At 41.1% G+C, this 26,076-nt stretch overlaps 1 protein-coding gene across 4 annotated transcripts in view; it reads left to right on the forward strand.

Moving 5' to 3' along the window:
• The window catches only part of mob2a (MOB kinase activator 2a), a 62,755-nt gene extending 36,679 nt beyond the window's left edge, over positions 1-26,076 (forward strand). For 3 of the 4 annotated variants that reach the window (XM_028037893.1, XM_028037867.1, XM_028037884.1), the window contains exons 2-5: positions 18,327-18,487; positions 19,347-19,440; positions 23,325-23,449; positions 24,255-26,076. In XM_028037893.1, coding sequence (XP_027893694.1) covers positions 18,327-18,487; positions 19,347-19,440; positions 23,325-23,449; positions 24,255-24,562 — 688 coding nt within the window. In that variant the 3' untranslated portion in view covers positions 24,563-26,076. Of the gene's footprint in view, positions 1-12,344; positions 12,573-18,326; positions 18,488-19,346; positions 19,441-23,324; positions 23,450-24,254 lie in introns of those variants that run through there. The other variant, XM_028037876.1, reaches the window with a different exon arrangement.

Here is a 26,076-nt window from a genome sequence, read left to right on the forward strand (position 1 = left end):
AATCTTATGAAACAATGGTTTTGTTTTTTTTTAGATTTGCCTGTCTCTTTACTCACGACTGTCCCTCTTGACTTTCACTACGTCTCCCAGACACTGCAGAGGTCAGACCACCTCATACAATGGAGCGATTACATAATATGGTCTGTGTGTGTGTGCGTGTGTGTTTTCAGAAGTAGCCTTGTTCTGCTGGCTCAGGAGAAGAAAAAGTTGGCCTTGCATTAACCTCACCTCCACTTTTAGATCCTCCCTGTCGGCACACTTAAATTAAAAAACAGCACAGGTGTTTTTGTTTTGGAGACCTTTTGTGTGTTTAACAGCTTTTGTGTCCACAAAACCCAAAGGTAATCTTTAAAAGTCAAATAGGAATTAAAACATTGTCCTAGTTGGCAGGAGCCCCTTTTGAGACATTAAAAAATATATTACAACTTAGTCAATAATGTCTCCATTGTGCTTGTTTTAGTCTGTCTGTTGGTCAGGTGGCAGGAAAAGGGTCGGACAGAAATCCTTACCAAGAACAGCGTTCTTCTGAGACGTTTTCAGGCTTCTGAAAGGTGATCGTGGAAATCGGTCATGGTAGTTTTTGTTCTGGCATTCCATGATTTCTCAGTGTACCTTCTGAGAACAAGAGGCCCATTTACAGGGAAACGGAAAGGGCCTGGGCGCCTCACTTCCTGTTTATCGCGTTTGTCTGGTGGCGGGGTGAAAGGAAGGTGGGGTGCTGGTCAGGCGCAGCCTAACTTAATAGAGAAAATGGTGTTAAGCAGGTAAAACTTCCTCATTTGTGCCCTGCTTCAGACTAAAATACACCACACACGCTGCCTCACGCACATTTGTCTGGAAAGCTGTGTAATTTTGTAGTTGTGTGCCACTGGAAACTACGTCCTCTCCTTTTGGTTCAGTGGGTTCACTAAAATGTCTTCCACAGCCTTTTTCTGCTGTCCTGGAGGCCTTTTTAGTTGCAGACAGATGTGCACACACTGCATTAGAATCCCTCCCATCCCCCCACTGAGAGATGATGTCACTCTCTAAGCACATCTTCCCAGGTGGGATCCAGATACTTCTCAGCCAATCAGAGCCTTGTTTACACTTCTATGGCCTCTATTACACGTCTATGGTATGAAGATGCTGATATGCACGCTTACGTGAGTCATGATGGTAATAACCACTGATCCCATTTATGTACTGGAGGAGCTTATAGGATCTGTGGTGGGGGGGGATGTGAACAAATGTGTGTGTCAGTGAAGTGAGGAGCACCGTCATCCACTCTCACTCTCTCTCTCTGTATTGATTTGACCTCCCGTCTGCCTTTCCCCTCTCCATCTCTACACAGCAGCATCTGCCTCCAACCACTTCCTTCACCCCTGACATTGACCAGCCATCTGGGCACATCAGGCCTGCTGTGGGAAGAATTTCATCACTTGGAGTCATTAATAACATTTGCATGCCATTTTTAACTAGTTCAGTCGTATTCAGCGTGCTTGGTTTTCATTCATCACTACATGATTAAGTGCTTCTGTTTGAGACTTGCATACGTCATATTCTGCTATTATGTCTGCGCATTTGACAACTTTTTCAAACTTTGTAAACCTGGATAACAGCAAGCAGTCATGATTGGCACAGACACTGTGATTCATCTCTCAAAGTGTAGCACCTTGATCCTCTTTGCCAAGGATTTTTTTTAATTTTTATTTACAATCGTCATTAATTATCTCAACCTGGCTAACAACCAGTTAATCTAAGCTCATTAGAGATTAAAATATGTTCATCATCTTGTTTTTGATGATTTAGTCAGCTCTCTGCCTCACTCGGTCACATGCTTCTCGTCACCTCTTTGCGAGCTCCTGGGTGTGACTGCTTCCTACGCTTTCATCACTCCTTGTGTTAATCAAGCTCACACAATGGAGCAGAGTTTCCTCTGCGATTAGATGGTGGGACGATCCAGTCTAGTCATCAGGGTAGATTGTTCCCCCGCTTCCCCAAAACTATGCATTTTTTTCCTTATTTGGGTAAACAAACACTCTTGTGAACTGAGGAAGTTTTAGTTGTTAGTAGTTTTTATATTGTATTCCCATTTCCGGGTCCTTTGGTAAAACAAATTGACCTAAAACTTTGAATATTGAGTTGTAGATGATGAGCATATTTGATGGTTATTTTTGTGGCTAATTTTGAAGCACTAATTAACTTTTTGAACCGCTCCACTCAGAGGTTTGGTTTGAGCGTGTGTGTGTGTGGACTGAAAAGAACTGACTGTACTGTTTTCTGAAAATGTCCTTGATCTCCCTGTTTGACCGAGTGGCTGTTATGATAAGCAGAGCAGCAGATGTGAGTCGGCTGTTTTTGGTGGTTTTTTTCACCAAGCCTACTAGACGCTGGGTGGGGGCTGCTGGGAAGACTTCAGCAAGGCTCTTCATAGATAGCTACTGTACAGAACATAATGACGTCTGTGAACGCACAAAGTTCCCACCGTGTCATGTGAAACATAAAATTAGAAACTGCAGAGAACAGCAAGAGTGTTTTTATTGGAGACCCTGCATCATTAGTCAAATCACGGAGAGCAAGAAACTATCCGCTATTAAGTCATGATTCTTATTTTAATGAAGAGGTCTTACAGAAAAATAAATCACTTTGGAGTACCAAAATGGCATCTACTTAAAAAAATATTCAAAAATATGTTTAGTTTTGTAGATCTAAGTTTAACAGACAGCTAAAAACTTCACCTTGATGACTTTTAAGCACTTGTCAGTCCTTTAGCAAATTCAGCCCAGGTCAGCTTGTTCTTTACTCCTGGGGTTAAAGTTCAGCAGGGCATCGGCCGGGGGTAAAATAACAACTCACACACAAACATGCCAGATTGTCTGATTAAGTCAAGCACCGTCTGCCGGTGCAGGAAATGGGAGACATTTCCTTTGAGGATAGATTCCACCTCCCCACCCCACCCCTAAGCACACTGCTTTCATCTCTCAGTTCTGCCTATTGTTGCTTTTGTTGCAGACTGAGAAGACGAACAGTTATGTAATCTACCCCGAAACAGACTGGGGCATGTGTTACGAAGCAGACTGATGTAATTTAGCATGTGCTGTTAAGGAAGGCGTGTTGATCTTATCAGCCGTTTTTCTTTAAATCATGATCATTTGTGCTGACATTCATTATGGCTGACCTTGGGAAGACACTGAGCCTCATGATTGTCACATTTATGATGCTAATGCTCTGTGAAGTTCGGAGATGCACGTTTAGGTACTCAGGCACTGATTAATGGATTTTTGAAAAGTTGTCATTTATTCTTTGCTGTACGTAATTTGGCAACGGAAGCAAAGTTCTGTGCCTTTGGTTCATGTGCAGCTGTGTGTTTATGGTACACATGGTTGCGTTCTTCTTAATTTGGATATATGATCTTGAACATAGAGAGCACCCCGATCTGGTGAAGAGTCCTCACACCTTCTTCTCTAACTCCGGTTGCCTTTGAGACCCATCACCAGTTTCACCACAGATTCTTGAAAAGATTGGAAGCTGATTTAAGTTTATTTTAGTTTTGAACAAGTGCAGAAAAAGTACTAAGAGTCCAGTGGGTTTTTCAATCAGTTGTTCATTTGTTTTTTCATCTAGCTGTCCATTTGTCCACCCAGCTACTTCTATACTTTTAACCATCAGTTTCTGTCAATCAATCAGTGTCTTCATTCAGTCATCTGTCCACTCAACTTTTGTCTGTCAATTCTTCCTTCAGTTGATCCATCCATTTTTCAATCTGGTGGTTGTTTTAATCCTGCTTCAGTTCCACCTAGTCTTTAATTTGTCTATTATCCATCCAGCCACCCATCTTCTTAAAGCCTGATTATTATGTAAAATATTTGCCATAGCTGCATAGTGAAGGTTTTTATTTTATGTTAAAAATGTCACATTCATGGACATTTGAGTCTGAAAAAAGAAGGAATAATACATAGGAACCCTGGTTGTACAGAGCATTTTTCTATCAGATGATCTAAACCAATGTTTTCTCATTTTCTGAAAAGAGTGCTCTGTTCACCTCAACACTTCATACTCTACACTCTGATGCTCCACCCTGTACATCCTGTGCAAACATGGGTCCAATCCAGTACCGCTTCCCGCCACCGCCTCTTTCCATGATGCTCTTTCTCCTCTCTTCATCCCCTCCACCTTATCCTGCGCTGCAAGTACTCTCACACACATACCCACAGTCTGCTTTTTGTTCCCCTCAGCAAACATCAGCATGTCTGACTGAAGCCTCTCCAGTTGCACCGCTTTCCTACGTCACCAACACCCACCGCTCCAGCTCCCCAAACCCACACTTATGCTTTGTGGTTCTCACATTTCCTTGTTTTAGTTTATATATATATATATAGTTTTTACAAATGGCTAAAAGTAACTCATTTTACAGTCTCTATTAGTATGCTTGTCTCTGTGCTGTCAGTGCATTCATCATGATTTGGTTTCAGGTTCATGTTTACATGCAAGTATCCACGCTTCTGTAAAATTTTTAAAACGTTTTTTGAAAGAGGAAATTGGTGTCCATTCCTGAAGATATTTGAAGAAGCAAAGTGTAATCTCCATCAGTCTTTACATTGAAAAAGAATGTATTCTGTTTAACTGCCTAATATGAAAGTCTTTCCGCATCTGCTTTTCAGACCAGTAGATGGCAGTATTGATCCCATAACCAAATACTTTGTGAACCAGATTTGGAATGCTCTCACAGGCTGATGCCCAAACAATCCTGGGCACTGTTGTGTTTCTTGAAGCTGTAATCTGAAGGTAATGTTTTGCTTTGGATCAGAAATGTTCAGAATTTTATCTGCCTTGGAGATATCTGCAAACATGGAGGTTTCCAAGTCTCCATGCCAAAGTTATCGTGCACTTCCCAAGAAAAGAGACATTCCTGTCTGTCTCTGCTGCTTTCTCTTTTTTTTTTTTGCTGGGTTATTAGAATTTTTGGTAGACTTTGAGCTATGGGACATGATTATTTCTTTCTTTCAGGAATTTAAAGTCATAACATGATATGCATGAATTAGAAAATTCATGCATATCATGAAGGTAGATTGGAATTGGCTCCCAAGCTGCATTTTCTTTTTCTTGAACCCTTTTACTGGCTGAGTTGATGCTGCACCTGTTTTTTTGGATGACTTCACACTGTCATGTGGTTAATCTCCAACACTGAACCTTGTCCACAGTCCTGTGGCCATTTGCAGGATAAAGACTCATTACATTTTCGTGCCTGAGGACTGTCACATTGTAGGCATGGTGGGAACTTTTATGATGCTGCACCATTTCACCGGTTGGTCTGCCAGTCAACTGCTGCACATAAAAAAAAACCCATCAGCAAAAAGCTCGAAAAACGGTATCAATCAACTGTTTTACGCCTGATTTTGAAATTCTTTTTAAAAAATCAGTCTCAAGGCATTAGTTTCATTTTTCCTGTCATTTTAGTGTGAAAAGGCATGTAAATAGAGAGAGGAACCAGTTTGGTGTAAACAATTTACAAGCAGCTTAGCAAAAAAGAAAGGACATGTAAGTGGTAATGGAGAAATTTACTAGCATAAGGTGGAAAAACACATTTGTTTAAACTGTACTTTTGCCAGAGGCCACTAGTGACAAATTGTTACTCACATTAAATTGGTGCAAACTAGCTTTTACAAATCTATACCCCTATTTTGAATGAATTCATTGCAGTTTTGTCTTTCCTTGCCTGTAAACAAGATGTATTGTGTCAGTGTACATACCTGTTCATCAATTTAAGTATTTTTGTAGTTAAATATTTTTTAATGAATTATTCAGATACGTTATCGTAAAAAATGGCTTAGTCTCATTTGTAAATAAATATTTTTCTCTGAAGGTGCTCTATTTCATCCAATTTCTATTGATTGTGATTCTGTTTCTATGAAGTCCATTCTTACAAAACATTAAATACAAACACTACTCAGCACAGCTCTGATTGATTGCCCTTGACCCATTGGACTCATAACCCCTGTTTGAGTGCGTGGTTTAGTATTTGACTGACAGGTGTTGGGCTCCCCAAATGGCAGATCATACGATGGATAGAGACTCTCCTATTCTCAGGAATGTAGGGAGGAGGAGTTCAGCCGGAGCTCAGGGCATGTTGTGACAGGCTCCCACCCAGATGCAAGCTCTTTCAGTCTTATTTTCCAAACTGTTTTTAATCCGAGTCTTTCTGCTCTGGCTTTTGCCTCTGTGATCTATGATTAATTACCTTTTTCACCTTTTCACTCACTTTCTTTTTGTTCTTTACCAGCTCCCGTGGTTTCCTCTTCTTCCCTCCCAACGCTTTTTCTTCGACAGGAATTCATATCGTATCCATGGAGTTGGTGATTTATATGTCTGGACAAGAGTCTGGTATTTCTCATCTCCTGTCTTCCTGCAAAAGTCCCATGAACCATAGGGAGAGAAACCCTTCAAGTTTTTCCTCTTGGTTTGCAAACATGAAAATAACTATGTGCCATAAAGAAGGGAAGAGCTGAACATTTCAACATATGATCTAACTTGACTACTCATAAGCATGAATGCAGATGCAATTAGGTGGACAAGTATTTTTCATCTCAATCTCATTGCTGGTGGTAAATGGAGCAAAAATTGCAATCGTAGCGCGTTTGCTTGTGAAGTGCACAAAATCAAATTCACAAATACAAAAAGCCAAGTCCAACAAACTTAAAGTATTTAACCTTTTCATTTGCTTTAGCTCTCCTCTCCTTTGTTTAGCCAGCATTTGTGCAAAGAGCACAGGCATGTCTTTGCATGCTGCCCATCCCCTTCAGGAATGTTGAGCGATGAAAAGATGAAGCAGAAAAGTAAGAGAGAGGGAGAGAAACGTTGAAGGATAAATTCTGTGAGGCTGGAATGGAGAGAATAAGTGGAAAGAGAAGGCAGAAGCAGACTTGAGTTTAGTTTTTATGAATAGCGCTGGTGCTTGAAGCACTCTGTAAATGCCTAAACTGGTCTGTAAAATTAGGTGCCGTCACTTTTCTAAGTAAAAGTTAAATTCTGCATTTTGTGACTCAATATTTGTTATGTCTGAGACACTCTGTTATCAGCGTTTTGTAAACGCAAAACAATTTTTTTAAAATATATTTTTGCTTAGATTTTGTGGAACTTATTGACGACAAGAAATAGATAGAGAGAATAGGGAGAGGACATGCACCAAAGTCTGTTAGTTCCTTCTTCTAGGAGGCTAATTACGTATCTTTAATGTCTTGCTCATCACACAGTATGTTTGTTGTATAATTTCAGCTGAACTGTATTAATCAAAGTTTTGTGGCCAATATGAGATCTTTTAAATAAACTATTTTCATTTAACATAGTTATCAGTTTGTGAGGCCAGCATGACTAAGCCAGCAGTTTCCCTTGGTAGAGAATGTAGACCTAAACTCTGAGATTTCTAAATTTGCTCGTTTCATTAGAGGTTAAAAATGTAACAAAATGGTAACATGCTACTTTGTTGTAGTATGTCCAACCATACTGTTGTATGCTGAAAGCCTTGCTCACTCTCCCTGCCTGAATGAACTTCAGACATGTCTCAACAGTTTGTAGAAAATACACTTTTAAAAAGCTTCTTAAATCACTGCGGTTCCTCTGAGTTTGAGTCTCTTCACAGTAAATGTCCAGATATGTTCCATGTAAGCATCCAGACTCATGCAGGCTCATTCTGTATGTGTCATTGTCCTTTCTTGTGAGAATGTACATTGTCAAGATTACCTCAATTTGGAAGCTAGCTCAGAACTGCAGTAGAAAATGGGTGGACCTATTTACACGTATTAAGGAAGCATAGCGGGGGTTTAACACTGTCCACACCCAAAGGTTTTGTTACTGCGACCTGGTAATTCTTGGGTTTAGGCCGATTTCTGATTTTCTAACCAGCCAGTCACGAGCAATCAAACTGAAAATTGTTCTATTCAGTCCACTGTCCAATTTCTTTGTGCCTTTCTCAACTTTGTTATAGTTTTCATTGTCAAGCAAATACCTCACTTTCCTAAATAGTTTTGGATTTCATATTGCGACACAGGTCATTCAGTTCAGTATATCGCCTCTCCTGAAACTGCTGACCTTTATCTGGGCATACAGATACAACCCATTGGGCTCTGAGGAACTCCCTTCTGCACTGTTTTCACTAGCTAAGACCTTACCTAAACACATTCCCACAAGCCCAGAATGCTGCAGCAACAGCTCTTAAAAACCAGCTTGGACAGTGTCTGCTTTTTATGCTCTGACTTTGTCTAAAACATAGTTGGACCTCTGTCCTAGCTTTGATCTCAGGTGCGTTGTGCTGCGGCGTCCTCCAGCTGGCCTGGGACCGGGCAGCTGGCAGGAATCCAAGGCGCTTCTGCTACGGTTCTGACTAATCTGCTGCTCGCCTGGAATCACAGTTGTTCTTCTTTGTTTTAAAGCAGGTGGAATTTGTCAGCAGACTTTCAGATCCAACCTGTTGAGCCAGCCAGTCAGCAGTTCTCATCAGTTATCTTTTTTTTTTTTAAATGCTCCCTATAAATGAATCCTTTCATCTTAATGACATATATCATTAATCGAACATGCACAGTTACATATTTGTAACTTGTAGTAGCATGTGACCTGTAATCTTGACCTTTAACACAGGAACGGAGCCTAAATGGCGTGATATGACGTCAGTACTGTATTCCTTTGAATTTTGAACACGTTTTTCCCCAACTGCCTTTGCATTCCTTGATTTATCTGTTTGCATCAGTTATTGACATAAATGTCACTTTTTTTCTAACTTCATCAGATTATGAGTAAGCGCATCTTTTGTCACATGGATAATGACGTCAGTGATTTTATCCACGTTTTAGTTTCTTTTTCTTCTTTTTTTTTTAAAGCAGACAAAAGTCAAGCTGTTATCCTAACTTCACTTCCATGTTTGTTGGCTGACACACATCTAAGATTCTGACTAGTTGTTTTTTTTTGGAGGGGGGAGGCTAAATTAAAAATCCTAGATTTGGTTTAGGTGAGCAGGTAGAATGCAAGTGATGCCATGTAGTGTCTGTATAGGAGGAGGAAAGGTGACTGTGATGAGAGCAGAAATAGTAAACCATTGTCTACCAGACCAAAGGAATGCGGCCGTTGGTTTCCATCTACGTCAGACACACAAGCAGGGCCCAGTTTGCTGGCATCGCCTCCGTCTCCACCTATTCTCATAAAGGACAAACAGCTGTAGAGGTGTTACTACAAGCTGACGAGTTAATGGTAGATTAGGTTTAATTACTACTGCCCTTTAATTCTCATCCTGGATTCAGTGAAGTGACGCCAAGCCTCTCTGATTTTGAAGAGATATCTGCCATCTTAGGTGACCACAAAGGTTTAATAGTTTGAGTCAAACTAATGGAAAGTTCCCTGAGCATTGAGCTTCCTGTGTCTTTGCATCATTCCTTGTTGGGATTTAAAGGCAAATACAGCACTTTAATCTGTTTCAAAACTTATGGTGGTCTGTTATTGCCCTGTATTTTACCTTTTATTTTATATTACTAACCTCATTGCGTTAATATTAATTTGAAAATTTTTTATTTAGTTTTTTTCAGTTGTAATGATTATGACCTGTACATATTAAAACTCAGAATTTAGTTATGTAGTAAATTAAATATCAGACCAATATTTCTATTTTTTCAGTTTGATGGAAAAGACTGATTTAACAGTTGTCTAGCAGATGGCCAGTGACACCCTCCACAAGACACACAAAGCCATTGATAATGGCTGGTTGTTCAGTGATGTATTTTTTATTTTTTTTTAAGTTGAGTAGAAGGAAAACATGTTAGAAAAAGTCCACAAGCAACAAACATAACCACAGCCTTAAGAAGATTGTATCCAGAAGATAACCGTCACATTCCTCGTGTCAAGTCACTCTTGAACCAGAAATGTCAGAATTGTCCTGCCTGGGTTGGGAAGAAAATGAACTAGACTGCTGTTTAGTAGTCTAAAGTCCTCTTTACAGATTAAAGCAGTTTTCCCATTTCATATGGAAATCAAGTTCGCAAAGTTTTGGAAAAGAGTGAAGAGATACGAGAAACCAAAATGTGCACAGTCTGTGACAATTTTGGGTGCCATGTCATCTGCTAGCTGGACCAGTTTCTACTCAACTTAGAAAATGAAAAATTTAGGTCACTTCATGGTGTCTTCAGCTGAAATGCTGTATGGGGATGCTTGATTTTATTTTCCAGCAGGACTTGGCACCTGTCCACACTACCAAAGGTGCCAAAAGCTGTTTCTGTGACCATAGTGGTACAAACTGCCCTGACCAGAACCTCATAGAAAATCTATGCAAGCTGGGCTTCCATTACAGCTCATATGATCCAGTAATTCATGCAAAGAAGGTCCAATTATGTATTGAATACATGTACTGTACAATGCATGAAAATACTTTTCAGCATGATGAGATTTCTGCATTGCTTGTTTTTTTTTTAATATAGTATTTGATTATCCAAGGAATTGAATTTTGGGTTCTTATTAGTTAGCCATAATCATCAAAAGTACATTAAGTCTATTACTCTGTGTGTAAAGTATCAGCGAGTTTCACTTTTTGAGCAATATTACTGATTTATTTTGGATGAGCTAATTTATAAAGATTCATAGTATGTAGAACCTGTCTTAACTATTATTCTGATTATTTATACATTCCTACAAATTCTAATTTTCCATTACATGGCTCTTTTTTTTTTTACATTGTGGGTAGTAACTTGTTCCTCAGGCTGACTACTGAATTGTAGGACTCCCCTTTACATTGATTGAACCCTTTACATTGATTAAATGGGATTGCGGCAGGTTTTTGTAATGTAGTGCTAAAGTTGCATTTTATAGGCACTGATTATTGTAGAGAAACTGACAACCCACCCCCACATCTGGCTACTCCTCCTCAGTCACTGATTAAGCTACTCTGCACATGCATAGGCTCTCGCATGTTATGGCCTCTGTGCAGGTTTTTTCATTCTTCATGGGCCAAACTAGTCAGGCTTCTGCTATTTTTAGCCCCATGAAAAAAAGGTCTTCCTCCTCCTGTTAGTACTTCTCAGTTCTGGTTCAGCAGTAGGAACCAATGAACATGCCTCAGGACCAGCCATCTCCACCCACCAATTCCAGTTAAGTGGGTGCACACCCCAAAAAACAGCTGCTTCTCAGGTCTTTTTGGATCAAATAGGGGCTTTTCCACCAGGAATAATGGCCTCATGTATCTGCTTGCCCCGAGTTTCATATGAGGAATGCACACTGCAGCTCTGCAGATTGCACAGATTGGTTTCTGTGATGTGGTAACTTGTCGGTTGTACACTTGCCACATGTGCAAAGACTGACCCCCATGTTCATTTCCTTTTTTATACATTTTTTTTTGGTCTTTTTTTGTCCCCCAGAGGAGACAATGATTGCAAGAGGCGACATAAACAAGCCAAGAAAAGCAGCGGAAGTGTGTGAACACAACAGCAGAAACGGGAGAGTAAGAGGGCCGTGTGTGCTGTCAGGCAATAATTAGAGGGAAGAACGGCAAAGAGAATGATAGTTTGGCAACAATAGTTGTAATTTTCCCATGAGTCCAACTTATAGTCAGTTTTCATAACTCCTTGTCCAAGTGTTGTTTGCTCTCTGACAGTGTAATTAAAATTTATAACTTACTTGTGCTTTAAATTATGTCCTTAAAATGAAAAAAAAAGTCTCCAAACAATTCCCCTCCAACAATAACCTTGTCCTGCAAAAAAAAATTACAGCCTGATTCCCTCACTGGTTCTTCAGTCATGCTTGAACACGTCTAACTGTGGTCATGATTGGGTTGCGGGAATGGTTTGAGAATGAAAAGGAGGAATGTCACCTTGCAGGCCCAGCACCCAACACTGCACCGTTCACTCAGAGACAGGCAATGCTGAGCAAATATTCTTGCTGCAAGCTTCTTCTTTTTTTTTTAGTTGTAGAAATTAAATTGTATATTTTCTTTACTCTCTATTTTACAAACTTTTGTTCACTAATCCACACTGATGCAATGTGTTGTTGTTTTTTTTAAATCTAATTTATTTAATAAAATTATGTACTACAACCTATTTTTCTCGTTTAAAATTGACGTCCTTAGTTTCTTTCAGCTGAGAAAAGCGAGGCTGTGTGCAAACCAGTTATTGCAACAGGAGTATGAAACCTTGCTGCACCTTTTTATTTCGCTAGTCCAGTTACAGTCTGACCACCTGTTGCTACATTCTGACTACACCAACCACGTCCACATGGGCAGACGGTTGACGTCACTATGCTCCGCCTCCTACCTGGCTTCCCGCTTATCTGATTGGACGTCAGTAATGGAGCGGAGGGGGGAGGGCTTTCTGTGAGAGCTACTCTGAGATTTTCTTTCTCCTGTAAATAGTCAGAAAGTTCTTGTGGGACCAACAAGGTGTGTTGATTCTGTCGGACCTGAACTAGCCGAACAAGAGACGTTTTGATATATATTGTTTATGTTTCTAGGCTATGGTTGGAGATTATTGCTCCTCTTGTTAAGATAAGAAAGTTATGCGCCCTCAGAAAAACCCAAGACCTCCATTAACAGCGAAAATGGTCATTCAGGCAGTCGGAAAAGTACTAAGGTAATACTTTTTTTTCTAGTTTTCAAATTATTAGAAGTAATTTGTGAGTAAATTAATTTTTTCTCTATTATATTACTCTATTATTGACTAAGCATTTTTGTTTTTACCGCACTGTTTTTCATATGAACGTCAGCTTGTCGCTGGGTTTGCGTCCTTCCAGATGAGGAGACGCGTTGAGAACTAGCGCCTTAATAGCGACTCATAAACTCTCTATCGCTTAAATGCTGTAATTACACAAGACCCCCTGGTACCGCAGATTACCACTCAGTGATGATGATGAGGGGGAAGAGTTGCCAGGGAGTCGTCTGTCTTTTTTTGTTTTTTCTAAAAATGGACTAAAAAGTCTCAGAGAAACTCAACCCTCTCCTGATGTTTTACATATTTAATTTGGGGGAAAATTTGGAGACAAATGAAAAGACGTTTAAGTTGGAGTTTTGTGCTGGTGATGGGTCCAGAGATGAGAAGAATGGAAAAATATTTAGTGACTTTATTTTTTTAAGGGGATATTTCAGGAAAATTTTAGGGAAACGGGTTTAAAAAATTAAACCCGTTTCCCGGTAATTGTAGTTATCTGCTAAAAATAAAGGAATGTCTAAGGATGAAATTGTTTTTGTCAAAGCCTTTTAAGATCTACTCTGGGAAAATCTTAGTTGTAGGACAAGGTAAGTAACGCCAGGTTTGCTTTCTTTCCATATTTTAAAACCATTTTCTTCCCCATCATTTAATCCATACCTATGTAGATAAAACTAGATTTTTTATTTGGTTATTTATTTACAATGGGTTATATCCCCTGCCATTTTAAGTTATAAATTTGGGGAGCTGGGTTCACGCTTAAAAAAAAAAAGTCTGACAAACTAGTAGACTAATTGCATGTTTCCAACTCTTAGCCATTATCTCTAAAGAGGCAACAATCAAGCTTTTCCTGGCTAATACGGATTTTCCCTGTTTTATTTTTAATTTTTTCCCCCTGAACTTTTACCACCGATTCCTATAACTCGTATAGACAGAAGCTGTTCTGGTTCTTTGATAGAGGTAGTGAGTTTATGAATCCCACCTAAAGTAAAGCAATTGGTTTTTGACTTTCAGATTAAGAGAGTTCAATCTCTTACTGATTGATTTTTGCCTGTTTTGTTTTTGTGTATTCCAGTTTTAATTATCATTGTGAGTCTGTTGCGTTAGGGGACAGGCTCTCCTGGAAATGTTTCCTCTTACTTTTCATGTCAAAGGAGAGGTGTGCTTTTATTTTCCAGCAGTCCAAGAGCCGAATGCCTCAAGACAAATAGTTTTGTGACACAATAGCAGTGTGAACGTTGATGGTGAGGAGGCTATCACCATCAACCTGTGTATGCAAAATGCAGGCAGCTGAACTGAAAGTATTACTCCGTGGCGTGAAGTCTGTTGCAACATCAGCGACAGGTAGAGACAAGTCTTGTTGAACCTGCTTTTTTGGGAAGTTCGACCTTGTTATGAAGAAATCAGTTATCTCTGAGGAAATACAACAAAGAGGGAGATTTGACACACTTCTTCAGGGGGAAAAATAAAAGCAAAAGTGGCTATGCCAAAGATAACAAGGAAGAAAGTTAAGTTAATGAGAATGACAGGAAGGGTTGTAGACTTGTAGCTCTTCTTTTAATGTTTCTTTTTAAAGTTTCCTTCTCTGGTAAATTGTTGATTACCTTTGGTTTAGAAGAAGTTATAAAGACGAGCGGTAAGAATGGAGTGATAAATATAAGCTTATGACCCATTTGAGGTAAAAGATTTACATTTTTTGGGGGTGAAAAAAAAAAATACAACTCTTTGATGCAGCATATTTAACGTTCTGATTATGTTTTTATTTAGATTTACAGATTATCATGCAGAGAATTCTGGGTTGATTCTTTTCTTTTTTTGTCTTTTATCAAAACAGTATTGAGGTTTATATTCTTACTGTGAAGTTACATTTTTAAAAAAGCCCTTAAGCAATGACTTACCCTTGCTTCATATACATACGTGTTGTGATGTTGATGAGGCTTCATTATGGTGCTGCATGGGGGTCCATGTGAACATTGTGAACGGGATTTAGGACAGGATGAGAAGAGGAAGGTGGGACGGTCAGAACTAACTATTTCAACCAAAGCCCCATCTCTTTCTTTAGCCTTTCTGGTGGCTGCTGCGGTTCTGCTCTTGCCTGGCTGTATTTCTGGTGTTTGTGGCCTTTAGGGTGTTCAGAGCCTTTTTGTTTCGATCTCCAAACAGATCAGTGACCCCAGGGAGAACTGCCACTCCTAAGACTGCTCTGTTTATACACTGAGTAATTTAATCAGTTATTGTATTGCACTTTTAAAGTAATTATTGTTTCTATTCAGCTGATGATTGATGAATGTATAACAAGCAGAAGATCTCTGATTGTAAGGCCTTTGACCTCTGACTCTTGTAAACGGTACGTTTACTCAGGGTCACGGGGTGAAAAAAAGCTCAAAAACTCATCATCTATTCTTTATCTAGAGATTTGACTCAGTTAGCATCAATCTGTCCTGTTCATTTTAAAACACCTCAACATTTGTCTTTTTGTTGGACTGCATTTTGTTTTTGAGGGCGCCCCGTGATTATTTTATGAACTATTAGAAAAAATCCCTAAAGTCTTTAAAGCAGTGTTGTGTATGATGGAAAGCTGAACTGAGCTTGTTGTTGGTGTTACTTTGGATTACATTGACTGCATCCAGATGCCAGCAGTTCTACGCCCCTTCCATCCGGAGGGCCAATTTTGGCAACAGTTGTGCAATATCTGGCTTGGCAGGAGCCCCGAGCTTCAGGGGAAAGTCATTACATGGAGGTTATTAAACAGGTGTCAGTTTAGTTACAAGAGTTTCCACACAAAACAAGTCAGTAAAAAGTGATGGGCTCTACCTGAACTTTTCCAAGCTAAAAAGCACCAAGGCTTTAGGGAAGAGAAGAGCGATTTGGGAGCAGATTGTTCTACTTTTATGAAGCACTTGAGTTGATTCTTCTTCATGGCCCTGAAATGTTTCTCCCCTGTGATTCCAGGATAAATTAGAGCCAGATTCTGGTAGTGGGGCTGGATTCAAATTGTACTCATATTCAGGCTAAGGCCATTTTTACCCCAGCCGTACTCGGCTACTTGTTTGCCACTTGGTCAGCCAACATAGAGCAACAAATATTTGCACAAGCCTGAGGCCAAGCAGATGTATGTTTGAACAGTCTTCGGCGGATGCGCACGCGCCTGGACAAACACCGCTTCTCAAACCGGACAGAACTCGCTTCTTCTAGATTATCTCGGAGGGCCTGGCGGGGTGTAGGAGGGGGGCGCAGCTGTTGGGACCAGCTGGACCATGAAAAGTGAAAGGGGGCTGCAGTCAGTGTGGCCTTTCTGTGGTAGACACAGGTGTGTGTGTGTGTGTGTGTGTGTGTTGAGGGGACACAAGAGGAAAGGTAGTAAGTGAAGACGGCTTGATGGTTGGGGGTGTTGGGAGAAAGTGAGAGGAGAAAAGTGGAACAGCTGTTGGTCGTTGCTCTGACCTCTTTATCGGCCAACAATAAATGTCTATTTCCAGCTCTCCTCTGATCTGGTCTTTTTTGGCAGAAACACATTTTCCGATTTCTTCTCCATTTCACAATTTTACAGCACTTACCTGCATGTGTTTGTGGGAGGGGCTGTGAGCTGATCAAGATAAATCTGGTCCATTGATCACAATTCTATACCGATTTCCTTGCACTTCTTCCAGATAAACACTTTCTGATTCTGTGAATCAGAAAGTCACTCTTTCTGATTCACATCTTCATTTTCACTTGAAATAAGACGTTTTGGTTTGGTTTGGTTTTCTACGTCATCATGGGACTGCAGCTCTCTCCAGTCCAAAAACATGCCTGACCTCACTTTTTCCTTAAATTTCTGCCTTGTGCTCTGCCCAGATCTGGTGAGCAGAACGAGTCGCCTCAATGCCTTTTATGGTAAAAGCTTTTGCCAAGAACAGGAAAACCTGTGTGTGTTATGCAAGCCCAGATAAGAGCTGGTATAGACGAAGTTTTCTGTACCTTAAAATAATGACTTGGGAATTTCATCCCCCCCACCTTGAAGTGTGGACACTAGAAATGGAGGAGTTTGTTTGGAAAGTTATGAAACTGCAGAGGGAGAGAGGAGGACAGGAGTTGGCTGTGAAGCCGTTTTTCAAAAGATCCTTTCATACGAGTTGAACAGTTTTCTGAGATGCTTTACAAAACCTTTAGCTACAAGAACTGACGGTATCTGCAAATGAGGCTTTGTCCTTGGGCAAAGCAGTTTTCACATGATGAAACATGTAGCTCAGAGCAGAAAACCACCTGATTCTGCCTGCACTCCCACGAACAAGTTGAGGTTTTATGATTGACTGGATGGATACAAAGAAATGAATGAATAAAATGGACTGAAGTTTTTGACCAGTAGTCAAAAAAAAAAGAAGAAATCCTTCAATCCAGGAGTAGATATTGGAAAAATTAATATTGACTAGTAAGTAGTAATTAACCAATCAACAACGCCTTTTAGCATCCTTGCAGTTCAAGTCCCACAGCCGGCTCGACAGCTGTGTGATTTTGAACACGTGGAAAACTTTAAACAAGAACCAGTTTGGTTTGCTCAGACGTTAAACGTTTCACAGGAAATCATCAGGCAGTTTGCCTTTGTCAGGGCTGATGAGTTAGATGACTGCAAGCACATAAAAAATAAACGTTTACAAAGTAGGAAGACTGCAGGCTGTGTGTGCGCAGCTACATGCTGACATGCCTTTCCCTTGTATGCTGGGTGGAAAAGCTAGGCAGCGCTTCCTGGGAAGGGGAATGAAACTCAGCGTGCCAAGAAGGCCTCGTGCCTCTCGGTTCTGTCATGTTTTGAAAGTGTTTATTTGTTCCCATGGTTATCAGCTGGAATCATGTCAGTTTGACTCCTCCTTTCTTTTCTCAACCTTACATTTCTTCCCTCTAAAACGCTTTTGATTGACTGAGGGGCTACATGCATGTTTTCGGTTTTGCTTGGAGGAAAAATCTGGAAGCAGACAGAGTGAAAGAGATGGAGTCGGTGACTGCTGAAAGACCGGAAGTGAGGGTCAGTGGAGCAAACTGTCTTCCTTGTCCTCACACAAACCCAAACATCAGTGGGCCTAAGCCAATCAGGATCAGGAACAGAGAGGAAATGTTAGAGCGGAGCACCTATCAGGCAGGATCTCAACCTGCTGTGTGGCTCAGAGGACCGACCAGGCATCCGTCTGTATTATATGTCGAGGTTTCTGGCCTTTGACCCCATGCAAACCGCTGCTCCTGGAGCAGCCTGAGGAAGAGCCCGAGGGGTGAGAGGTCAAAACTCGGGGAAGTAAAGGCAGGGTGTGATATGACGTGTCTGTGCTAAAAGTAGCACAACGAGCTGCAGACGGGCGACTTTGTGAGGCTATCTGAGCCGATGTAAGGTTGGAGATCTGCAGTAAATATGCGGCAGTGGGTGTTTGTGGGGTGTGCAGTGAAGTCACTGTCAAAGTCTGGGTTGGGGAGCATTTTCTTTATGTTTATGGATTCAGTCGCCCCCAGGCGTCATAGATCTGCAGGTCTGACCTCACTGAGGTTCCTTTAACTCTGATTTTGCTGAGGTCTCCATATATTATTGGGTTTCTTTTGTTGCACTGCTGAGTTAAGGCTGGCATCACCATCTCACTTTTGCTTTTAAGAACGACTGCCTCAATCAAAAAGCATGCGCAGCTTTTCAACACTGTCTTTGTTTCCTCTGTGTTGCAGGAAGTCGAAGACGAAGCCAAATGGAAAGAAGCCACCGGCAGAGGAGAAGAAGCAGTACGTGGAGCCAGAGTTCACCAAGATCCGGGTGGTGGACTTTGACCTGAAGGAGCTGGTGGTGCTGCCTAGAGAGATAGACCTCAACGAATGGCTAGCGAGCAACAGTGAGTGACTGACATCGTCATATGAGTGTGTTGAGTTCAAAACCACTAATGTAAATACCGAGCTATTAAGAGTAATTAAACACAGCTTCAAAAGTAGAGGTGGGGTTTTCATGTCGTTAAGACAAACTATACCTTAAAGCTCAGTGTTTGCTTCAACTTGTACGGTTTTCCCTTTGGGGCTTGTGTTGTTTTTCCAACATGTGTGTGCACTTACCTTCAGGAGAGAAGAGGCTCCTAATCCAAATCTAGATTCTGCTAAACACTCTCTGTGGGATGAAGTGATCAAACCTTTCCTGGCCGATACTAATTATTTTGTTTTCACAAGGTCAGACCTGCAGGTTTAGCTTTTGTTAGTTTTAGATGCATTTAATCAATAAAATATTGGGGCATCTCTCTGATAAAGATTTAAATGCATCTTTTACTAAATTGTAGATGGTGCAAAATAAGCCATACACCCCAAATTCAATGCTCGTAATGTGAAGATTAAACATAAACATGGCTGCATGTATTATGTTGAGGGAAAAACTTGTTTGGAAGACATTGCTGTAGGTATTTTCCACTGAAGTTGTTAAGTAAACAGATGAATTCCAGAAGGAATGTTGTCCTACTAGTAAAAACTACACGGTTGCACACATCTAACCTGTGAAACAAATATTTCAGAGTGTTTCTGTCACTGATCAGCCTCAGATTTGGTTCGTGAAAGAGCCGTTTATCTCTTTCACTTCTAAGTGACAACACCTGTCCCCTGTTGTTGATGATGCTGACTTGACAATATTTGTGTAGCTTGGTGTAGTCCTTTGCAGCAGATGACATGGGATGGTTGCCCTGGTGTGATCTGTGTGTCTTATCTGTTTCACAGCGACGACATTCTTCAATCTTATCAACCTGCAGTACAGCACCATTTCAGAGTTCTGCACCGGGGAGACCTGTCAGGCCATGACGGCTTGTAGCACGTAAGTTGTCTGCAACATGTTTTTAGCAGCTAACAACATATTGGTTAATTTATTAGAAATATCTGGTCTGGGGCTCCGTATAGAGACGCTACAGTCCTTGTTTAGCCGATGTCGGGTTCAATTGCTGGGCTTTTTCTACCGGTCATTCTCTTCTCGGTCACCCTAATGCAGGGGTGGGCAACTCCAGGCCTCGAGGGCCGGTCTCCTGCAACATTTAGATGTATCTCTACTTTAACACACCTGAGTGAAATAATGAGGTCATTAGCAGGACTCTGGAGAACTTGACTTCACTTAGGAGGTGATTCAGCTATTGGATTCAAGTGTGTTGGACCAGGGAGACATCTAAGAGTTGCAGGACACCGGCCCTCGAGGACCAGGATTGCCCACTCCTGCTAATGAATAAAGACCACTAGTGCCAAAAAAATGTTAAAAATAAATATGAATGAACTTTTGGTTCTGCTTTAAACTCATTAATGGTTTATTTTGGTCCCTGATTGTTGCCTATTAGCACCAAATATTATATTAATAATATATATATAATATATTATAGAGAATAATGAGAATATAAATAATATATTCTCATTACTGCCACTTTTATTAGCACCCCTTGTAAAGGTGTATAATTTTTTATTGTAGATGCATCATCTGATGTGTACAAATGTTGAAAAATTACATTTAATTACAATTCTTTGATCTTTTGTAACAAAATAAAATGTATAGGTACCCTTGACAGTTCATTTTAAATAAAGGCTTTTTTAAAAGCATTTTTTTGATAACCAGAGTTTCTAGGAACTTTTGACTAATAATCCATTACTTGCCGTTTCCCTCTGGTATGAATATGTTGTGACAATGGCTCATTTCTCTCAGCCACTGGCCACTTTGATGCCACCTTGGGGGAACTGAGCCTCTACAATAGCTATTAAACACTATTGACACATAATTTGGTCAGATAAAAGTAAGATTGTTACTATTCAGTTACAAACACTCACCAGTGAGTTTTGACAAAACAAAGAACAGCTGTTTAAATTACTTTATTCCCTTTGTGGAGTTCAGAGGAGGATGCATGATGTTGTGGGTAATTTTTAAAAGTACTTTTACTGCATCATTTTTTCTCCGCTGAATAAATGTTCAATTAAGATTGGATTGGTTTTCTGATTATGGTGCTGTAATAAATTATCTTAAGGCTTTTTACACTTCTTTATTAGATCCAATACATGTGGTTAGCCCTGCACATAAGAACTTCGTAAACTTTCTTTACCCCTTCTGATATTTAATGATTTGTTCATTTTTCCACAGATCTATTTTAAGATTATTTGTAATCTGGCAAAGATGAGGTCATTGTGGTATAATCACTCACCTGGACAATTTCCTGCAGATTTCAGGAAATTGCAGTATGTCTTCTTTGCCTTCTGCAGCCTGCTGATATGAACACAGACTGACTTCCTTAATGCTGTAATTAAACTGTCGCTACTTTGCCTTTTTAGATGTGATTAAAACTCACTCCTGGGTCACTGACCAGAGCTAGAGGTTTCATAGCAGCAGTTTGTTTTTTTAGCTACTGTGTGCCTCTGAAAACATGCTGGCATATTTATGGCATGAAGGGAGGCGACTGACTGCAAGTATTTGTGTAAACAGGGAGCCTGTCGGGGTGTGGTTCTGTCATCCTTTAAGTCTCTAAAGAGACGCCTTCTGTGTGCCGAACGACGGTAAAATCTGATCAGCCACACATTGTAAGCAACACATAACCCACAGTCTTGTAACATATTAACCAATCTGCAAAAGCTCACATCGGAGAAATGACCTGACAAACCCACCTCCACCACTGACAACTGGCAACCTGGTAGCTTTTCCGTGTAAAAGAAACTTGGCGAGCTTCTCTCTGAGTCAACAGTGGATTTTTTCCACGGCTGTCACCTGAAGCTAGTCTTGTTAGCCTCCACCCTGAGAGGAATGAAGGTAGCGTGCTTGACCTGCACGAGTGAGCGCAGAAGGCGACGGCGTCTCGTTTTATTAGCCGCGTTCATTCAGCTGTGGAGATCAGAAGCAACGAGTTAACGCAGAAAAACACTCCAAACTAATATTGAATATATATTGTGGCGTAGCCTCTCTCTGGTTTGAATTATCCATTTTGCAACACTAGGCCTCATATTTATGACTCTACCTTTCTCCCTTTCCTGCTGTGCAGCGCTCCACCCTTTCCTGCCCCTCTCTCCCCTCTTTCTGCGGTAAAGCACCGCCTGAGCCGCAGTCTCAGCAGCGTCAGTGCCCCTGCCCACGGGCAGAGCTTGGCACTATTTTAGGAAGAAAATGTTTCCATGATCTTTGAGGGAATGGAACCATTTAGCAGCCTTTTTATCCCCATTTTGTTCGGGTGGGTGGATAAAGTGCTCTGTGTGTTCATTGTTAGTCTCACTTAGCTGGTTCCATTTTAGATTCTGCAAACAGCGATAAAATCTTTTAAAAATAGATTTCCCCATTCAAAGCAGTTTGAACGTAATGAAACGTAACAGTTCCTGAAATATAATCAGAGTCTGGATGAGAGCGGCTCGGGGCCATGTTTGCGTCAGATCTGCGCTGTGTGTTTGCACCTGGCATAGTCTGTGTGAACATAGCACTTTGTAAAATTACTCATATAAAATTACCATGAAACTTTGCTGTATTTTACTGAGATGTTACGTGAGAAAAATAGAAAGGAAACAATGTTATGTTGCATTTGTTTTCCTCCTCTGTCAACACGTTTTAGAACCTCCTCTTTGAGCATTTCCAGCTGCAGATGTTTCGGAGAATGTCTCGACCATCTTTACACACCTAGAGGCAGGTTTTCTTTATTTAGGAAAAAACATAAATTTACTCGGCTGGCATCTGTGATTATGGATTCTTGTCACAAATTCTTAATTGAATTCAGGTCTGGACTTTGATTGGGCCATTCTAGCCTGATCTAAAACATGACACTGTAGCTTCCTTAAATTATTTTAATATTACCATTGAGATGGCTTCTACAGGTGGTTGATCAGTCTGAAATTTATTTTATTTTTATTTATGAGACAAAAGAGGGCTGCGTTAAATATATTTATATCTCCTGGTGCTTTACAATTTTCGTCTATCACACAAAATCCCCATAAACACACCTGAGTCTGTGGCTGCAATGGGACAAATTAGAGGTGTGTGAATACTTTGGCGAGGCATTGTGGGGCTCTATGATTGGTGTGACCAGTAGATATCCTGCAGGTTTACTCAGGATTTGTAATGTCTGGTCCTCCACCTCCCACACACACACACACACACACAGAGTGCCTCAGCTGCACCTGCGCTCTCATTTTATCAGCCAATGAACCGACTCCTTTCAGCTCTGAGATCATGCTTTGTTTCTTCACTCATCCTGTTTTCGTTTGTCTGACTCATCGTGAGCCTGCTAAAGTCTCTCAGGTGACCTCTTCCCACTGATGACATCTTTTTCTTACCTGTTCTTCCAGATGTTTACTGTTGTGGGTTAGTCCGAACAGAAGTGTTGGACCAGCAACAGGACTGGCCCTGAACTGGGGATGAATGTAGAGAGATCAGGGAACTGGTTCCAATTGGAGTCGAATAAAACTCAATTTGTTTATTTAGCTCTTTCTATTACTCTGCCGCTTAATTCAGAAAGTCGTTTAGTTTTTTTTCCTGATGAGGAAACAGAGCAGCAGATTGTTTTTAAAGGTTGATTATGCCTCATCGCTGGCTAATGTGTTGTTCATCACCCTGTTGCTCCAGGAAGTGCTCTTGTTTTTGTCTCAGCTGCCATAAACATCTATTTGCATGTTTATTTAAAGTTGCACAGTTGCGTAATCAAAGGATTTTACAAAATATCAGAAAGGTGATTTCCATGTTTGTCTCTCTGTCTCTAGAATATACTACTGGTATGACGAGAGGGGGAAGAAGACGAAGTGCACTGCTCCACAGTACGTCGACTTCGTAATGAGTCTTTGTCAGAAACTGGTCACAGACGAGGAAATCTTTCCTACAAAGTACGGTGAGTGGACCCCCTGAGCCTCTGAAGCGTGAACCTGACTGATGCTACACTGCCCCCTGCAGGCGTATAAATTTTAAATGTTGCCTTAGAAGTCTGGAGTACTAAATTTCATTTAGGTTTTATAATGAAACTGTAAAAAAAGAAAATGTAGTTGAATTTTCAGAGTTCATTCCATATCATTTGTCTGAACAACATCCAGATTCTGTCCTCCTGTCTGTCTATCCATCCATTCTTTTGTCTATAATCCCTTCACTCAGCTGTCTTACATCAGTATGTAAATCCATCCATCTTTCCAGCCTTTTGCTTACCAATCAGACCATCCAACTTTCTTTCTATTAATCTGTTCATCCATCCAGTTGTCTGTTGATCAATCAAATCCAATTATTTTTCATTTGGCCAGTCGTCTATCCTTCCAGACATTGGTCCTTCTGTTTCCTCCACCAGTTTACCCATCATGCTTCCTTCCTCCTCATTTTTTCAGGTTTTATAGTTGAACCCTGACATTTGTAGAGGTATTGGCCTTAAATTCATAGTAAAGTTTGTAATTTTACTTGGAAAGTGGCCTAAAAGGGACTGAGAACTCTGACCAGATCTCCTAATAAGTGCCTCGGCTAAAAGTTGTAGTAAAACTTACATCATTTAGCCCGACAGCTAGCTTAGTTTAGTTCAACAGGGTATGTTGGCTGCTAAAATAAATAAATGCCTGTGACTCAATAGCAGACTTGACCCCTGACCTTTTTTTCTGTATCTCATGATGCTTGTTCATAAACCAGTCCCTCTTGTCTGCTTTTGTTTCCTCCTTCAGGCAAAGAGTTCCCCAACTCGTTTGAGTCGTTGGTGAAGAAGATCTGCCGGTACCTGTTCCACGTGCTGGCTCACCTCTACTGGGCGCACTTTAAGGAAACGGTGGCTCTGGACCTGCACGGCCACTTGAACACTCTGTATGCACATTTCATCGTTTTCGTAAGGGAATTCAACCTGATCGACCCTAAGGAGACCTGTATCATGGACGACTTGTCCGAAATCCTCTGCAGTCCCGTTCCCGCCCCGGCCCCCTCCGCCCCCGCACCGGCCCCCTCCCCGTCTTCACAGAACCACGTGACGGAGAGATGAGCAGCGGCGGCGAGATGGCGGCCCTGGGGGATGATGGAAGATCTGAGAGGAGAGAAGGGAAAACAAACAGCCCAGTCCCCTTTCTCGGTGCAGGCAGGACTTATGAAACCTTCCACTACCCTAATGTTTCTCTCCACCACCGACCGACCGACCAGTCGGGAGGAAAAGGCCTGGGAGGGTTTCATGTGGGGAGGTTGGGGTTGCGGGGAGGGGTTTGTCACGCCAGCAGGAAATGGCGTGAGCGTTCCTCCCAGGGACAAATCCCTCCCGTCTTCTCTGCAATCTAAACTAGGAACAAAAGACAAAATGTGTATATTTTATTTTATTTTTTTGGTTTTTATTTTCCTCGTTTATTTTTGTTGAAAGTTTTACTCAGTTTTATTTTGTTGTTGTTGAAGCGGGGTGCAGTGTTTCTATCCACCTCCATCTGTCCTCTACCTAGCATACAGTACAGGAAGGCGTGGGGGCCGGGGCTCTGCTTTGCTTCGACCTGCTATGTGTACAGTGTAGATGAGTGGAGAAGCGGCGCCTCTGCTCACCCGCAGGCTCGTCTCCCTCCTGCTCCGGGGATGGGGGGGGAGTGGCGCTGCGACTGCAAGGAGGCAGCCATGTTACCGCCTGATGGGGCAATGCTAGCCAATCACTGTTCGGGTTCTTTATCTGGAGCGAGTGGGGGGTGGTAATTAAGGCACTTCCTACTCAGGATCTGAGAGAATCAGTCAACTGCTGCCAGAGAGGAGCCTCTCGATTTCATTCTGTCCCTTATTCACTAGACTGCCTCAGAGGACAAATGTTGATCATATTTAACTGCACTGTACTCTCATAATCCCCCACAAACATGTTCCACAGCGTACCTGTAGGGGGCAGCAAACATGCAGACAAAGGGGCAAATCTAAAGATTGTACGCTAGATGTTTAATCTTCTCATAGAGCGAATACTTCGAGGCAGACTGGGCGCCCATACCGGGCGATTCACAGCTGCGTGTTGGTGTCGAGCACGGCCGCACCACCCACTCCAGCAGCACAGGAGGACAAAGACATGAGGTCATGTCTGCAGGCTCAGAGGGGCGGACGTGGAGACGGGAGGAGGAGTGGGAGTAACGGTGCAAAGCTGCTCTGCTGCGTAAACACTCACCTGTGCTTCCAGCTCAGAAATGAAAAAACACAGCTTTTATTTTTTTGCCTCACCCTTTAAATTTACTTTTGTTTTTCTTTTTTTTAAAGAGGAAAATAAAAGATTATCAGAGGAAAATTAGTTTGGATATAGAACATACAAAGTCTGCTTGGACTTTACTGTACAAAGAATCACAAGCGGGTTCTGTCAGATATAGCCTCTGTTTGGAGGAGGATTGAATTTTTGATTCTCCATTTTTATTTATTTTTAAATTTCTCTCTTTTTTTGCAGGGTTCCTCAGTTCTGGCTCATTTTTATGTATTTTAATTATTAACTAAGTTAAAAGCAATTTAATATTTTAAGCTCTGCGGATTATAATCTAATAAAAGAGAGAAATGCCA

The sequence above is a fragment of the Xiphophorus couchianus genome, chromosome 2 (genome assembly GCF_001444195.1).
Source record: "Xiphophorus couchianus chromosome 2, X_couchianus-1.0, whole genome shotgun sequence".
NCBI lineage: Eukaryota > Metazoa > Chordata > Actinopteri > Cyprinodontiformes > Poeciliidae > Xiphophorus > Xiphophorus couchianus.